At 49.8% G+C, this 18,615-nt stretch overlaps 2 protein-coding genes across 2 annotated transcripts; both read left to right on the top strand.

The window, feature by feature from the left end:
* Window positions 1-13,596: 13,596 nt before the first annotated feature.
* On the top strand, window positions 13,597-14,669 carry GMORB2_0480 (Protein of unknown function (DUF1014); the record flags this gene model as incomplete). The annotated part of the gene is made up of 3 exons (XM_035462465.1): window positions 13,597-13,751; window positions 13,989-14,384; window positions 14,663-14,669. The coding sequence occupies 3 exons, from the start codon at window positions 13,597-13,599 to the stop codon at window positions 14,667-14,669; spliced, it is 558 nt and encodes a 185-aa protein (XP_035325395.1).
* Window positions 14,670-17,369: 2,700 nt separating this feature from the next.
* GMORB2_0479 (Ubiquitin-conjugating enzyme) lies at window positions 17,370-18,459 on the top strand (the record flags this gene model as incomplete). The annotated part of the gene is made up of 3 exons (XM_035462464.1): window positions 17,370-17,478; window positions 17,538-18,310; window positions 18,376-18,459. 3 exons carry the CDS (start codon window positions 17,370-17,372, stop codon window positions 18,457-18,459), a joined length of 966 nt encoding a protein of 321 aa, XP_035325394.1.
* Between the last annotated feature and the right edge of the window lie 156 nt (window positions 18,460-18,615).

Raw genomic sequence — 18,615 nt, 5'->3', positions numbered from 1 at the left:
AGGCTTTGGATATCTGAAGGCATGGGAAATTCTATCATCTCTCACACAGTAATTCAAGTACAGACTGTCGGGTCGGTAGAAGGGGCCAAAGGACTTAAGGGCCAAAGGAATGGGATGGGACGGGATGGGGCTTTTGGAGAATTACAATAGAGAGCATGGGGCTGCGGCCGTGTGGGGTGATGTGGCCCTGGGGCGTGGACTTGGGGTGTGGACGACAGCGGTACATGGACGATGCATTATATCTGTACATATACGTACTAGGTCAGCACGAGTAGCGGTGCTAGTGAGATAGTCATGGCCAAGCGAGACGATGGTGCGATGACAAGTACATGTACAGTACCCTGTACTCTGAGGCCTGTACCTCATCGTACCAGCGCCTCCGTACTACGGTACTCGGTAGCTTGGGGCGTGGTTCTGCGCCGGTGCGTCGGGTAGGACGAGAGCGAAAAGTGGATGAGTGGTGGACCTTGGCGTATGTTCGAAGCAAGAAGCTAGAAGCAGAATGGGATGGCGCGGCAAGGCAGTTGAGGATTTTGGGCATGAGACCGCTTTTCTGTCGTACTGCGTAATATTAGCACGAGTACTGCCTATTGTTCGTATGTTGTGTTTGTGCATATGCCTCGACCACGTATGTGTTCTAGGAGAGAGAGAATATGCAGGAAAGAAAAAGAAGAAAAGTGCCAGTATCCCACGTCATGTGGGCTGGAAGGGAGTACAGGCACATTCTGAGGTAGAAGCAACACACACGTATATTCTCGTACGACGTGGACCGACGCACGTCCATCCCCGGCGTTGCACGGGTACGTCGTATACTTGTACGCAGCAATACTCATTACAGCGCGTACTGACCTTGTATCATTTATGGTGGGCGGGCCTTGGGAGTAATATCATCTGTGTTGGCCCATGATGACATGAATCAATCGTGCAGGTATCAGAGCAGGAAAAAAAAAAACCAAAAAAAAACCACAAGCTGGGGGATCACAGGGACAGGGACAGGGGGCAAGGGGTCGAGGGTTGCGCATCGACCGGGGACTAGACGCTGAAGGTGAAAATAGATGAAAGATGAAAGGAAAAAAGAAAAAGGAAAAGAGAAAAAAAAGAAAGGAAAGGAAAAAAAGAAAAGAAGAAAAGAAGAAAAGGAAAGCACGATGGAACGGCATGAAGCTATTGTCCGGAGATTATAGGGCACCTTCAAATAATACCTAATAAAAGGCAAATACGTATGACGCTGTGTATCCGTTGCATGCTGTCTATCGTACGAGGACGCGCATTTTGGTACTCCAGTAGTACTACTAGTATTATTACATATTGACTAGTACTTACCTAGTACTAGCGGCAGCAGTCGTAGTATTATCGGCGATGTTGCAGTAATGTTGCAGAGTGCGCAAACCGACTGCACGAGCCGTTGAAAAAGCATTGGAGGCGTTAGGGGCGTTAGGAGCGTTGGTGGGTTGGTGGGCTGGTCCTTCCCAACTTGTCCAGATGCAACGATTCACCACGGCCGGTTCTGGAAGGCCCGCTCCTTCTTTTGATAAACATTACAGCACGCCCAGCTGTGGCGTACGTATGTGGGTGGCAGTGGAGCGAGTGATTTGACCAGCAAGAGCGCATTGAATGTCATGACTGAATTACATCGGATATTCTGGAGACACCAGAAGGGCAACAGCAGTTACCAACTGGCGACATAAAGAGGCGGCCATGTGACAGAGGCGGTGAGCGCCGTCAATCGAGCCCTCTCCCACACACGCTCCCTCCCTTCTTTCGCCTCCTTTTCAACATGATGCTGGCAGGTAGTATAGCTCGTACATGTACAGATCTGTACGAGCATTTCCATTAAGATCACTGTACGGAGTACTTGCCGGGGAGTGTCAAAGGTACGAGAGAGACTTACACAAGCTCTGCTGACATTACTACGAGCTTCACAGCCTACTACGATACGGAGTCGCCAGCAAAAATACGTCAATACCAACAACCTTGACCCATCACTTATTACGCATTTTTTTTTCCGCTATGATTTTAGCGAGATTGAAGTCTTACTACTCTGCCATGACTGCATGCACGCCCATGTACGACGTACGCCTACAGCTACGAGTAACACTCGTACGACGTATTATTATATGTACTGCTCTAGTGCCTGTAGCAATACCAACTGTTGATACCATATCCATGTATTACGACTATTATTATACGATCCCAAGAGCAAAGGCGTTCAGAACTACGCTGTATTGCTCGCAAGGTCTGACGGCCGTCATGCTAACATGTCTGTATGCTAGCAATACTACAGACTACAACATACAGGGTCACACAGATTCATACTGCTGCTGCTACAAGGCTGCACTGCACGTACAGCCACCCCGCGCCGCTCCTCCGGGCACTCTGCTAAACGTCGCAAACGCACAGTGACGTTGCATTTGCTCACCCTCACTCGACCACCCTCCCCGCCTACACGTCCGTTAGACCAACAGCCCGCGAGGCGCTGCCGAGCATCTAGCCGCCAACGACGACTCAAGTCAGCACAAGACACAGGTCCTTTTACTCGATGATACCCTAGTCCCCCGAAGACGCCGTACGACGTACGATTATCGAAACTCGTCCTCCCGTACTCTGGTCACACGCCGCACCGGTGATATACAGCTACGAGTGAGAGAGGGAGAGGGAGAGTTGGGCATCCACAGAGTCCGTGCCTGCCGCCCGGAGACGCATACCCGATGCCCGTTCTTCTTCTTCATCACTGCATGTGTGACTACGGTGTACGAGTTTTACGAGTAAGAAGCATCCCCCGATCACCACCAATCGAGCCGTCCTTTCATGCACTCCCCCGATATATCGACCAAGGTATCCAGGCGGAACAATAAGCGGTGCAGGGATCAGGCGGACGGGGAGACGGAATATGGTCTCTTTGCCTGCCGGTCGTCTTTCTCGTGTTTCTCCACGGCACTTTTTTATTTTTTACACAATTTTTTTTACACAATTTTTTTTTTTTTAACATGCATACCTAACATACAGAAAGGGCTGTGAAAAAAAAATCCCATGATGATGAGGATGCAAAAGCCGACCGACACGACAAGGGTGAAAGGAGCGCCTGACCACCCTGCCGGGCTTGGCCTTTGACACGGAACTGTTGGTGGGTGGGCCGTGGTATGTGAAGCGAGAGGCCCGTGCAGCGTATGCCTTTTTTTTTCTTCTTTCCCAGACCTTTGCAATAGGACAGAGCGCGCTGCGGATTTATTAGGATAACTCGGTCTCGGTCTCGGCACGGCGCACAAGTGCCTACATCAAACACGTTCATACACGTACTCGCCGTACGTGTAGGCATCCTTTCCGAGGTATCATTAGGTCGTCCCCATTTAACTCATCCCTGTGAGGCTGTGTCGTTATCAGAATCGAGAGACGCATCTTGTTTCAACCCACCCTTGGCACGGCTTAGAGGTGCGCGCGCCCCCCTCGGAGGGAGGGGGGGTCATGTAAGAGAAACTGCCTTTTACTACTAGTAATATTATGGTAAGAGCGTACGGGTAACGAGTATACGAGCATGTACGGAGTCACACAACACTCTGAATCGACTCCCGGGGGGTAGCAATGAAACCAGCCTACCGGGCTTCATGCAAGTCATACTGCACGCGTCTGCAGCATGAAATATATAATATATAAATATATACGTAGAGACTGTGAGCGTTACAACCACCACCACTGCTTGTGTGTGTATGCGTGAGCGATTGACGTTTCCCACCCGTACCAAGAGTATTATTACAGGCGTATGGTGAGAAGCGAGGGAGGGGAAGACTGCTACTAGTACGGATAGTATGTTCAGTATCGGAAATAACACCTGCCCTTCTCGTTTTGCCCGTCGGAGAGCTGTGCCGCCCGCGCGCGCAGGATCAGCACTTGCCATTTTTTCTTCTTATGATGCAGAGTACTCGCAGCAATAGTGTAGTTACTGTAGTACGGAGTAATAGTACCAATAGCATCAGGACTGTATGACCAAAAGGGGGGGGGGGGGTGTCAAGGTCAGGTAAGCGTGCTGAGCGGGTGGGTATAAGTCAAAACATATAGCCTTACTTCACACGTATATATATATATATATATATGTATGTATGTATGTATATTATATATATTTATATGTATATCTTTTTACTTGTATCGTCACGCCCATTATCAGGTCACGATGGGCATACTTGTTATAAGAAGGAAAAGGGAAAATAAAGAAGAAGACAGAAGAAGAAAGAAGACTTGGATAAATAAAAGAAAAAGAAACTGAAAAAAAAAAAGAGAGAAGAAAAACAACGACGATTGCTTCACCGACTACAACACCCATCTAATCCGGCCACGCGTACGAGTATTCCGGCAAGTAAACGAGAGTGGGTGTGGATTTCGCAAACAATTTCCTTCTAGACTTTTTCTTTTCTTTTCTTAGTCTCGGTATTCTCTGTGTGGGTTATGTGTGTCTTCTATTATATTACATGTCGTCATCATCTGTCAAAAAAGGGGGAAGAGGGGAGGGGGAGGGGGAGGGGGGGCGTGTGATTCACACCAGATATATTTTCAGGATGGAGAGGGGACAAAGCGCAAGACAGAAAGTAGTGGTGCGGATACTAAGGTGTAGATTGAGCTAGAGACTGAGTACTGGGATGTGTCATAGTCGTCGGTGAGTGATGTGTTTGTTTATGGCGTGTGTCGTGTTCATAAGTCGAAAAGAATACATCACGATACATCACACTACATCACACACACACACCCAGGAAGTGGGAAAGGAGAAGGAAAGAAAGAAAGAAAAGAAGAAGAAGAAAGAAAAAGAAAAGAAAAAGACAGAGAAAAAAAAAGTTCATGGCGGGATACTCGTCCCGATATCCCCGGTGCACACATCTGTTACGGAGTTTACCTTTTGATCATGAAACACCGAAAGGCCCGCAAGATTTCTTTTCTTTTCTTTTTTCTTTCTTTTTCTCTTCTTCTCTGTCCTTCTTTCAAAGCGGTAAGGCTCCCCACCTCTACCGGGACAGGAGCCGAGTGGTCCGTGGTTGGCTGGATGGTTAGCCCAATGGTATACTACGCTTTTTATTACCCAGAGGTTACTAAGTTGCTAGTGAGGCGTAGTAGGTAGGGTATTTACCATATTGGCGGTGATGATGGGAAAAAAGCAGGATGAATGGATGAGGGTGCTTCTTGGCCTTTTCCCTTTTTTTTCGCCTTGACCCCCCCCCCCCCCTTTTTCGATTTTCTTTCTTAACCTCCCCCCCCTGAAGCTATGGCCTAAAGCTAAACGTGTCAATACGCCCACACTGGTACTAGCTATACGGGAGTGTGAGAAAGAAGAAGAGAGGTAAGGGGGGGGGGGGGGGGGGGGGGGGGGGTATGTATCAATAATCATGTAGAAATTGCGTGTTACGAAAACGTCTACGTGGGTGTACTCGTAATAATGTTCCTCTACCATTACTCTCACTCACACACACACTCTCTCACTCTCTCTTCCTCTTTCTCTCTTTCTCTCCTCTCACACTCTCTTTTTATCCCCTCTTTCCTCCCAGACCCAGGGGTGTGTCAAACTCGTAGAGCGCTTCGGTCCCAACACAATGGATGAGGGATCTGAGGGGGGAGGGGACCGGGCGTGCTGTCATCCCCTTTTTTTTTTGGGTTCCCCGACTTTAACCGGCCCCCAAGGGGAGGTAGCTGCGCGTGCGTGTTGCCCCAGTTTCTTGGGACCATTCCCTCGGAACCATCCCATGTGCTTTGCTCTGCTCTGCTACTTGGGCGCATATGCGTACTTGTACGGTAATAATGATACGACGTGGAAAATCCAAGTTTTTCCTTCTTCTGCTTCTCAAACACACGCGGTTTTCTTGTATTCTTTGTTCTTGGGACACTGAAAATATATATCACCTTATAAAACCAATCAACGCATGAATTGCCATTATCCACTGTATTGCTCAAGAGAGGAAGAGAATAAAAAAAAGAGGGGTCAGAGAAGCAACATGAGATGAAGCATGTTCCATCCCTTCATTCATGGGAGGCCACAACGAGAAGGAAGCTCAGAGCGAGGTGGCCGAAAGGGGATGGAGGGAATGAGTGGACCACCTCGCTCAATTTTCTTCTTCTTCTTCTTCCTACCCTCATGACTCTTTGCCTGTTTGCTTTTTCCTGGGTCCTGTGACTTACGAGTATGCGTGCGCTCAACCAGGGGTGGCAGGGGGGAGAGAGGGAGGGAGAGGGAGGGGGGGGTCCAAGCACCCAACCAAAATCTACGAGGAGCGTCTCTAGTTTGGATCTGGGACCTCTGATCTCAATCTTTGGAGTGAACTGGCCTTGNGATCTGGGACCTCTGATCTCAATCTTTGGAGTGAACTGGCCTTGCGGTCAGGGGCACAGACACACACAGACACGCACACCCCTCTCTCCCTGAAACCCCCCCCCTCCACCCCCCCCCCCTTTTCCCTCCGCTTGGCCCTGAGAACCTTGATCTTCGCTTTGCTTCTTTTCCTTCTCGACGCTCAGAACCCCTTTTGAGAAATCCACAGAAATTTTCAGACACCCCCCACCTGCTACTACTCGTACTTTTCTTTCCATTTTTTGTTTTTGTTTTAATTGCCTTATAATTAGCCTTTTGAGAGGAGATAATATCGTACAGAAAGACTTGCGCGAGCTGCACAGGCGTATCATATCAGGGAGTGACATGCCGGTAAAACCGCGTTCCCACATCATACGTTTGGTATCCCGTACAAGGCATGCCCTCTTCGACTCCATGGTACCTCCATGGTAGGCGGGGAGATGTGCTGTTTCCAAGGAGTGGGTGGCAAGGGAAGCGCCATGGTAGAGAAGGAAAAAAAAATATTAAAAAAAAAAAAAAGGAAAAAGGGGGCAAGTAAAATACCACAGAACGGCGAAAATGGAAAGTTTGGCCGTTGCACTTTGGCTCAAGGATATCAGAACAGCCCGCACTGACTCGTACAGTCAATATTAGCTCGTACGACAAGCAAGTTCGATTCTAATTCCTATCCGGCGGCAGCTTGAAAATCCTCCTAACCACTTAACCTGTCAGTGACATCTTCCAACGGTTCGAGTCGGGGAGGCCCGCAACGGGGAGCCAGACGTTCTGGTCCGGACCAATGGGGGGGGCGGTTGACAGTATACCAAGAATACCATTGTCCAACTAATACATGTACTCCTCCCTTAGTAATAAATCGTATTACATGTACGGATAGTAGCATTAGTCGTAGTACAGATTACAGTAGCTAATACTCGTGCACGCTGTAAGCACGGATGAGGTTGTATTACGATTGAATACGATGTATTCCATGTATCACATACTAGTTGCAGTTATGGAGTTCAGTCCGAGAGTTCAATCAAGAGTTGCATACGGTCAGTGTTTATTACGGTGCATCATGATCAATCTAATGGTATTCCTAGACCGAACCTCATCTCTCTCTCTCTCTCTCTCTCTCTCTCTCTCTCCCTCGAGGGTCCTTTCCCTAGACTTGATATTCACGACGCATGTGAAAGAGAGGGCGGAAAAAAAGGACAGAAAAAAAATAAAAGAAAGAAAACCCCACACACTGCTTATTTGACCCCTGCCCTCGTCTCACCTACAGCAACGCGCTTGGTTGGGCTGACAACAAAGAGTGGCGATGTATTCGTAATTGATGAAGGACTCATTGTTTTACCGTGGGATGTACGTGACTTGTGTGATCAGAAAACGTCTTCTCTCTCTTGACCGAGTAATACCACAGGTGTAGAATTGAGATGCTACCTCTGAGATGATTCCGCTACTGTGACGTCATGGCATGAACCTCGGCCAGCGTGTGACTCTCAACAATAACATGCTTCAACTCTTCTTCAATGTAAGTATTATCCATAGCCCAAGATGGAGGGAAGGGACAAATGCTGGATTTTCTTCTTCTTCTCGATATGTAACTGCATGAAGAACATGCCCGCCATGGACTCAGAAAGAGAAGGAGAACAAAAAAAAAAGAACAGAAACCTTCTCGTAGGCACATCGGCGGGATCTTGCAGATGTATGATCGAGCCACGTATATGTATGCACACTTGCGGTACAGAAACGCAGATCCCACGCACACGCACACACAGTCACACAGCATACATGTTTGCACGCACACCCCTCCTTCGGGAAAACACCGCCCACCACCTACCGCTTTTCTGACTCTTCTATCACACCGAAGGGAGATGGTGAGGGAGAGAAACGAGAGTGAGTATCATGTGATGGCCTGGTTAGTCCCCGGGTCACACAGCAGGGCCTTGTCCCGTTTTCCCGCCATCCCTTCCCATTGGGCATTTTTCCCTTCCCCGGGGGCCGCATTGCCTGCCGCGGCCGGGGTGAGAGCGAGAGGGAAACAAGACGGGTGGCGGCTGGCAGACCGGAAAGAAATGGCCGTCTGACCAAGGAGGAGAAAAGGGGGAGAGGGGGAAGGGGGAGGGGGAAACGGATATTATTCAGCATGGAAATATAGAAGTATTCCATACCTTCTTTTTTGCTCCCTCCTCTCCTCTCAAGCAGAAAAAAAGTGCAAAACGACCGGGGGGGGGGATGGGTGGCGGAGTTGGTCGTACTACATACAGCTAGGTAAGCAGTTGAGGTATTCACGACATAGTATCAACACTCCTTCCGTTGGCTAAGGCAAGGCTGCATACGGCAGATGATGGGAGAGGTACATATGACAGATGACAACGAGTATGACGCACATGTACGGAGTAGGGTCACAGAGTTTCAAAAGAGTAGTATTCGCAGCAGGAAACAATACGATACATGATGATGCGTACTGATTGGTTCTAGGATTCCGATGATAGTCGTATCTGTAGTAGTCATCGACACCCCCCACCCCTTCTTCTTTGCATGCGTTGGTATTATATGGAAACAGACTTAGATATTTGGGGGGGGGGGGGGGGGGGGGTAGAGGTGAGGGGAGAGAACATGATGGTGATAGCGTAGACAGTGACAGCAGTACTTACTACTAGTGGTACTTGTACATTGTTCAACAATCGTGTAGGCCAAAGGGACACGCTCTCTTTGATATGGAAGAACGGAACCGCATCAGGTATTGCATTATCGTGACATACGTTGTGGGCTTTGCGTACGTGCGTACATGTGTGTAATGCATTTGATGTGATATCTAATTTATGCTTACCTTGCTACGTCAACTTTGCTGTGCCGCTTCACCTGCCAACTGTCTGACCGAATTGGTACGATGGCTAATCATAACAAGAAAGTATTTCATTTTTTTTTTTTTTTGCCCCATAAAGGTACCCGATATATTGTCTCTGAGTGTGACTGTGTCGAGCCTTCCTTACAGGTTTAAAAAACACGTGTGTGAAGGCTGAGGGTCAGCAAGTGCACGCTGACGATTTAACCGTGAGTCTTGAATGTCGCAAACATGATCATGTCCCAATGAGAAGGAACTAATGAGGTAAGGTAAGGGGGAAGGAGGGAGGGGAGGGGGAAGGAGAGGTCAATAAATAACATGATGCCATGGAAAAGAGAATTGAGGCACAGCTTTGACATTACTGATACAGAGTAACACCCTGTGATGCCTTTTCTAAGTTGTAATATATACATACATATCCAGGCCTGTCCATATCCAGCCTTTTCTATTCTTCTTCGATAACACGCCTCTCCTTCCCTCCGGTTCACGCTTTCGATCCGGCTCCCAATATTTTGCTCATCAGGCTTTTTCTCCCCTCCCACCCATCTAGCTCCAGGACGGGTAGCCTTCCCCGAAGGACCAGCATGGGACCAGCATGAGATGTGATGGGAACGCGGCTGAGAAGACACGAGCAGCTTGTGGCGAAGTAGCAACAGCGTATTATTACGAAGAGGTTTACAGGCAGCCAAGGGATGGGAGGTGGGGAAGGATGCAGTTAAGCGCCCGTCTTCTCTCTCTCTTCCCAATGAGTTGACACGGCAGACATTCCAAGAGGCGAGTCGTCTGACCTTCATCTCTCTCGGCCTGCAATTCAACGTAGCACAGAGTAGAGGAGAGAAGATAATGCCAAGAGGAGAGGGGGTTGGGGTTGGGGTTTCTAGGTTACGTTAGTCAGAGGCTAGAAAAGGAAACAAACCGGGGATTGCACACACCACGACTACTACATGATAATACTACGTGTAACCTGCTAGTGCATGTGCCAGTACTACGAAGAATAGCTTCGATTGTCGGTGTTGGTTCATGAGGTGTTTGGGGTCTAGCCTCTCTCTACATGTAGTTTCACGATGTCACCCCTTTCCCAGCAGTGGCGGAGAGGGGGTCGGGGAAGCCAGGCGGACCGGAAACGTGACGGCTGTTATTCGAGGATGGAAAAAAAGAAAAGAAAAGAAAAGAAAAAGGGGGGGGAGAGGGTTTTGGAGTTTTGAAGCCCAATCAGTTTGTACAGACTTTTATCGGACAACTGGCGGCTTAAAGGGTCCGGAAGTCGCGGTGCCGTCACTTCATTGTACGGAGTAGATTTGAAGCATTCCGCGGCACCAGTTATATGTAGGTATGGACGTGAATCGATTTGCGGCAACAGAAGAAGAGGAGGGGGAAAAAAAGAAGGGTGTAGCTTTCCATTGCCAAGGTAAATTCAGTGCATTTCTCTCTCAATAGTATCCTGCTCCGTGTGCTGGTAATATTGCCTGCCAGCTTGCCTGCCAGCTTGCCAAAATATTATTCGTCATATCGATTGTGACGAGAAGACGCTGGTGACTGCCTGGTTAGCCATTCCTGTTTACCCCAGAATCATCTCCCGGAGCTGACCGCCCCTCTCCCTCTCTGTCTCTCTCTCTTTCTCTCTCCTCCCGATCTTTGCTAATAACAAGATTACATGCATGCTTTTCGTTCTAGCCGTACTCGTCGTGTCTGTACAGAAAGACGTCGGGAGTCGGGTCACGCTTCAATGTACAGATTACATATTCTCGTACTAAGTACCTCCTACTCCCCTTACCCTGGTCCTACTCTGCTCCTACCTCCCTTTCTCTCCACCGACTTGCCTAGGTCGGAGGTGAGCTGGGTCGATGCAGAAGGAAGAGGGAAAAAGAGACCGACTCCGATGCATATTACGGGTACGTGGACTTGACGTGCGACGTATACGTATGCGGCAGTATTCCAGCGTGGCAGGGCAGGGGTGGTAAGTCCTACAGGGTTGAACAGGGGGGTGCGGAGATGGCTCATGGTCCTATTTTCAGAAGGACTAGATATCTACAAGGGGTCTGTTGGTCCGTTCAGCTCTGTCCATTTCAGGGTTCTTGCTTTGATGCTTGCCTGCTGTGCTTGCTTGCCTGCTTGCCTGTCTGTCACTCTGTGCAGCGCTCAACTGATACAACATAAGAAGTTGCATCACGGATACTCTGCGCATGAGACATGAGAGCGTGATAGTGACATCTACAACAGGGTAGGTAACATTTGATATCTGAAGACGGAGAAGAAAGAGAGAAAGAAAAGAAAGAAAGAAAAAAAAGCTCCCTCAGACACATGATAAGAGTCAATGTGACTGCGCGAGCTTGAGTAATAATATTTCATTGTTCTGCAAACAGGGTGCGCAATGTAGTATTACTGCTACGAGTGATACTCGGCAAGCTACATACGACGCATTACAAGATAACATCATCACTATATGCGGCGATGACAACGTACATGTATTACAAGTAGCATTACGGAGCAATGCTGCATACATAGTAGCACCTACAGGCTATTCGAACACTAGCCCTCTCATCCTGCAGGACCAGCAGATATAAATGATATCAAAACATGCCGACCGGCCATGTGACATATTGAAGGCGTGTTCCGTGTAACGACCGACAAGATCATTATTTTTCATGTATTTTTATAATTTTTTGGCACATACATGGAATGTTATCACCACCTGCTACTACTACCACTACTAAATATATCTAGTACGAGTAGTAGTCCTGAGCTATGCATTACATTATTACATGTAACTAACTGTCTGCACTCCATAGCTGTACGCTCATCACTGACAGACCCTCTTTCTTACGGAGTGCAGAGTCAAGACGTAACGTGAATCAAGACCAGCCAGTTTAGGTTGGGCGCATATAGACGCCTTGCCTGCCTGCCTACCTGCCTGCCTGTCTGCCTGGCCGACCTGCTGAGCTGTCCACACCCATCCGTCCATCCTTCTCTCTCTCTCTCTCTCTCTCTTTTGGGCCCCTCCTCCGTCTCTCAACCTTGGGAGGTACTTATGCGCTGTCATCGGTCAATGACCACAGTTACGACATACGGCATCATGACAAAACCACGCCCCCCCCCCCCTTCTCCGCTGCGGCTGTCGCTAAGCTTTGTTGAATATTGACTCATAAATCGCTTTTTCTTCTCCGCCACTTGGGCCAAAGACAAATGAAGAAAAGAAAAGAAAAACAGCCGGGTAGTTGAAAGGGTCCGGGAGAGGAAGAGGGGAAAAAAAAAAAGAGGTAAGGATCATACAGCACACCTAGTCGTAAAGCAGACAAGACCTACAAAGACCGGGGGGGAACACGACGTGACGGCACCTTTTGGCTGCTTCTCCTGGGAAAAACCCCCCTGTCGAAGAAGAAGAATCGTTTACCGCTTCTTGCCGTTGTTGCGTGGCTCGTCTGACACACAGACACTTATTGCACGGGTATTATATATGGAGTACAGGAAAGGGCTCCGGTACTGAAAAAGGCTTTCCCTCCTGGAACCCTCCGTTTGAAGTACTTAGATCGAAGATGGGGGGGGAGGGGGGGGCATTTTAGTGCTAAAACCCTCATCTCTCTCACCTGTTACAGGAACCAGCTGGTATTAGGGCTAAATTAAGTAATACCGTCGGGGTTCAAGAAGAGGATAGAAATCGATTGAGTCTCGAGTTAGATGCCATCTATTATGAGCATTACTGGGTCCCTATAAAAAAAAACCGTCATCAGGCAATACGGAGTATTATTACTTTCATCATCTGGAGTATTACCTGCATACGAGTAGTACGGAGTAGCACTGAGATGGAGAGGAATAGAGAGACGGAGAGAAATAGAGAGATGGAGACAAATAGAGAGACGGAGAGAGAGATGGAGAGGGAGAGGGAGAGGGAGAGGGAGAGGGTAGTACGGAGAAGGGAAAAAAAAAAAAAGAAAAAAAGGTACGCAGTTGATAATACCGTATAGGCACAGATAAATGACGGGTCACTGCATTAAGAGGCAATAAATGGAGCAACAGCCTTCTCCGTACTTCGGACAACGGCAGACGTCGGTCGGTCAGTCAGGAAGATGGGCAAAAGGGAGGAAAAAAACAACAACCTTGAAACTTCCCCTCACCTTCCCTCCATCAACAACCACATCATCAAGCAAGGGTTTGTTTTCAGCACAACAAAGTTCTTCGAAAAGCCCACACACACCCCCGGGGTTCTCGTCCTCCTTTCTCCTCAACACACCTCTACACACGCCCTCCCTCTTTTTCTCTCTTCTCTACGCGAGGGGAGTATTATTATTATCGTCATTTGTCTTATCCTCTCTCTATTTACCCCTCCCCCCACCAACCCCCCCCCCCGGTCGAAATCACCACGCGACCCCCTCGATCCACCACCCCTGCAATCCTTTTTGCTTTGCTTTGCTTGGGATAATAATTACATCGTCGATCAAACACGAGAATCATGGCTGGCAAAAAGGGCACGGAGAACACCAAGAAGGTGGCCGGCAATGCAAAGAAGGCCGAGGCAGCCGCCCAAAAGGCTGCAGCCGAGAACGCGAAGCGCGAAGCTGCCGAGTCGGAGCAGTGGTCAAAGGGAGCCAAGAGCAATGCGAAAAAGTGAGGTTTCCCTTCTTTGTTGTCTGTTGGCTACGAGGTGAGCTGGGCTGTAGTGCTGCAACTCTCTCTCTCTCTCTCTCACCGACAGAATGTTTTTACCAACAAGACCTGTTCCTTCTTCTTTCGGAAGTCTTTGTCTCGTCTCCGAGGGACAAGAGAGGGACGAGAGAATACCTCTGGGTGATGGATGTCATTTCCCGTGTACGAGTACCACTAACGTCAAATACGTGAGATAAGGGAAGCTGAAGCTGCCAAGAAGGCCGAGGCGGCCAAGAAGAAGGCCGAAAAGGACGCCCTGATGAAGGAGGAGGAGGCCAGCCTTCCGTCGCGGAACGAGCCCAAGAAGAGCAAGGCGCCCGTCAAGAAGTCGCGTGGCCTGGACCTGTCGCAGCTGGACGGCGACGACCCCTCGTCCAAGTCGGCCACGACCCTCAACGCCTCGGGCATCGACAATGCCCTCGACGCACTCACCCTCGCCAGCGGCTCCAACGACGCCAAGGTCGACAAGCATCCCGAGAGACGGTACCCCGCCGCCTTCGCCAAGTACGAGGAGCGCCGACTCGCCGAGATGAAGGCCGACGGCAGCGGAACCGGTCTCCGCCTCGACCAGCGCAAGCAGCGCATCCGCAAGGAGTTCGAGAAGCACCCCGACAACCCGTTCAACCAGGTCACCGCCGCATACAACTCTTCCAGGGACGAAATCGAGCAGATCAAGAAGGCTGAGCTGGACAAGATTGAAAAGCGTCTTGGGAAATGATCCCCTCATCCCCCCCCTCATCTTCTCTTTTCTTCTTCCTCTTAAAATTCCCTCTCTATGTCGACATGGGAAGAAACAAGAACGAAGAAAAAAAAGAAAACTTCGACACGTTTTGTGCTACGTGACTGATGATTATATGACGATGAAAAACAAGGCCGTAACGAAAAAAAAAAAATAAACAAACAATATCAATAATTTCATGGCCGTGGCATCCCCGTTTATGCCATCTACTCCTGGAGGGGGGAAATACGTCATTGACAAGGGCGTATATACAAAGCGACAACAACAACGACAACAACAACACAGTTTTAACGGCTTCTGGGATTTACAAGAATCGAGCACTTGGGAAATTCTATCACGCCGAGTCCGTTTTCCGCAGTGGAGTTTAATACAGTACATGGCCCAACACTGGAAAATGTCGCGCTGAACTTTCACGTCCCTGTTTTCGATTCTCCAGTCTCTAGGACTCTTACATGAGAATGTCAAGATATGCAGCTTCATCAGTAACACAGACCGTATGCCTGGTGGCCTGGCTCTGACTGGTCGGCTTTGGCGTATGTCCGATTTCATAGTCTTTCGAGGGAGGCCGGAACAATGGATGAGAACCTCCTCTGCCATCAGAGCTGGTTGAGACGAGTGTGCGAGCGGGCACAGCAACAACCACGGAGGAGGGCCAGGCACACACCTGCCTCTAGGTCTACTGCTCTATCTACATGCCGAGAGCCTACTAGAAACGGGGGTTATGACAGACAGTGGTGTAAGTTCTCATCCATTGTTCCAGGGCACAGAGGGACTCTGATGATGTGTGAATTCACGAGCATGGAAATTCTTCATGGAAAATGCTGTCGCTTGCGACGTTCGACCAGGCAGACTCGGATATTACTGTCAGGGACGGGGAAAGATGGGACAAGCGAGACAACCCAACGTATCTGACAAACATACTAGTAGCTTATCATATCACTACAAGAGGAGCCATTTCGAAGAGAATGTGGATCGGGCAAGACATTACTCCCTCAGGTTGTCTCCACTCAAGACGTTGAGGCGTACTGTGTGGAATTAAAGTGAATACTACGTGGTCGGTCGCTATATCGTTGACTAAACCGTCCGAGACACCCGACAGCCTCATCAACAGAGGGACGTGGCATCTATCCCCGGCAACGACGAAGCAATACAGCCAATAGAGGCAGTCGAGTAGCTGATCCAGCGTCGCGAGGACAAAGGGCACATCACTGTTGGCCGTGTCCGTCTCTGCGGTGTTATTGTTCGGCACGTCCTTCTCTGTCATGTTTTCGGGCATGTTTCCTTTAGCAAGACACTGTCGAACATGGCTCTCCCCTCTGACATATTGAGGCACATTTCGGAATACTATCCTTCTCTGATGCTTCTGCAGACCAACTGATGTTAATGTTAGGACCCCCTCTTTTCTTTCTTCTTTCTTTCAAAACCTGTTGATTGATTGAGAAAGAGAGGGAGAGGACGAAGGAAAGATGGACCGCATGGCCGCCAAGGTTGAAGACGGGGTTATACCGTATCATCACCTGCTCACGTGCTGCCCTACCGCCACATACGACATATGCCGTACCCGCCACGTTTCCGTGGCGCACAGTCACAAAACGAGAAGGAAGAATGATATGACGTAGGAGGGGCCAGAGTGGTACGCATTGAGGTACCGTCACGGCAGGTTGTGACCGATTTATGGGCTGCTTCTGATAGAGTGGTACAGCAAGACATGAACAGAGTGGCGTTTTATCTGATCCGAGCTGGGGGCGGGACGACGGGATGGGTGGGACCTACACGGCGCCGATCTCGGGAAATGGTGGTGGTCTTGGTGGGTGATCTGGAAGAGGATTCGAATTGGTGAGAAGATGTCCATATCCAGAAATGGATGCACGTTCAATCCCTCGCGAAGAAGAATAGAAGATGATCTCGCTACCTGAGGGCCAGGAAGAGAGTGACTCGAATATTCGCCTGTATTGGGGAAGGAATTGTACGGAATAGAGATCCTATGACCAACAACAAGCTGGATTATGTGGCTCAGCAGTAGCTGGGAAAACCACATGTACAGCCGGGCTGTTACAGCCCAAGATGGGGGCTCGACTAGCCTGCTATGCGACCAGAGCTCCCTCGTGGTGATCTGGTGATGCTGCTGAATGAATATCTAGACGGGATCATCATCTCACGGTAATGTATCTACCCATTACCGGAATGCGTCTTCGCTGTAGTCCAGTAATCCTTAAACTCTTAGTGGGGAGGTCCCCGAATAAGCGCAGCTGCTATAGCTGGTTAGTTAATTCTTTCTACCTTGTGCTTTTGATGGCAAATACCATCGGTAGTCAAAACGTACACATGCTGCTAGTAGGCACGTTTGTCAGAATGATAGAAAGGGGAGCCATGATACATCATCATACGTATTCATGGCAACAAAGAGAAAGACACACGACTGTTTCGATGCCACACTCTGGTTCACCCGTTTTCTGCTATGACCAGACCCCGCCATATCTCCTCGCTGCCCCTCTCTCGGTTGCAGCCCCGTCATTTTGGCCCGGCAGAAATTCCCGACCGCTTTTCTTCACCGCCTACCACAGCTCCAGGGGAGGCAGGAACGCATCATCCAAGCAATGAACAATCGTCCGTACGTTATCGCCATTCTCAACTCCCTAGCGTCTTGTCTCTTGGCGTCTTATGTGGAGCGGTACTGCATTTCAATCGACTTAATGTTGAGAAGAAGAACAAAGGAGGGAGAAAGAAAACGATGCCACAGTCAATCCTGGCCAGTCTGCCATCGGTGCGGAGACAGCACCTCGTATCAGAATTGTGAGAGCCGTGACATATCGTCATCGCCCCTTCAAGCCGGGACTGACATGCCATCCCTTAGTGCTGGACTCAAACAGACTTGTCCGGGGGGCGTCTTTGTTAGCCTGACACCCGGAGATCCCACTCTGTGGTCTGCCGTATTGTTTGTGCGCAACGGTATGCATGGACTATACGCTTCGATGTTTTCTGACTGCCCATCTGACGCGTCCCTCCAGGACCATATTCCCCCGCCGTTCTACGATTCCACATCCAGTTCCCTCACAAGTATCCGGCGCTGCCGCCCGTCGTCACCTTCGACACCGACATGTTCCACCCACTCATCACTCCCCTGACCACCTTCATGTACACGACCGACATCCAGAACAACGGTACCGTGAGCGCCACCGATGGCGAGCGCCTGCCCCCCGGCAGCTTCAGCCTCCGCCATGGCTTTCCCCAGTGGTTTGGACGTGGTAGTAGGGGCGTAAAGGCTACCGTACCGCGCGACTCCCCCAACCCTGCCCAGCTGACGGGCCAGGCGAGGATGATTACGCCTGAGCCCTCTGCGGCCTCGGGCGCCGCCGCCAGCTACTCCACAACCGACACTGTCGACACTTCGGCATACGACATACTCAGATACATCAAGAGTGCCTTTGGGGACGAAGCCGTCCTCGATTCGATACCTATCGATGCCGCGGGCAACCCGGGCGCGTGGCATGCTTGGAGGACACACAGGCGGAAGCATGGTAAGATGTTTGACGAGGACAAGGAGCTGCCGCCGCCACCACCGCCACCCAAGGCCGGCGACGAGGAGGAGAGCACCGATTCCCAAGAAGAGAAACATTTGCCTCGTCTTCCTCCCATCCCTCAGGCGTCAGTGACTGGTGGTCGGCGACCGGACGAGTGGGATTGGGAAGGTGTCTGGGAGGATCGAGTCAAGAAGGGCATCAACGCGAGCCTGTCGGAGCCAGCTCTATATGGAGGCACCGCGGCTCTACCCGATGATTTGGTAAGGCTGTGCAATCTGTTCATATCATATTCACCAACATGGCTGACCTTTCTGTCGCAACGCAGATTCACTTCCTACCCCTCGAACAAGGGGAGGTGGAGTCGGTCAAGGAGAATATTCGCAGGTCTCTTGGGGAAGCTGCCATCTGAGGTGGCCTGGGCCTCCCACAAAAGGGGAGTTACGTTGCGAATTACCACTCACCCTTCCGCCGCCTGATTTTTGTCAGTCTTGAGATTACATAGCAGGAACATCCTTGATACCCCCAAACCACCCGCCGTTCTTACGTCAATGCCACTGTTGTTTTC

Source organism: Geosmithia morbida (genome assembly GCF_012550715.1).
Source record: "Geosmithia morbida isolate 1262 chromosome Unknown scaffold_0, whole genome shotgun sequence".
In the NCBI taxonomy this organism is placed as follows: domain Eukaryota; kingdom Fungi; phylum Ascomycota; class Sordariomycetes; order Hypocreales; family Bionectriaceae; genus Geosmithia; species Geosmithia morbida.
This window is presented reverse-complemented; position numbering and strand designations above follow the sequence as displayed.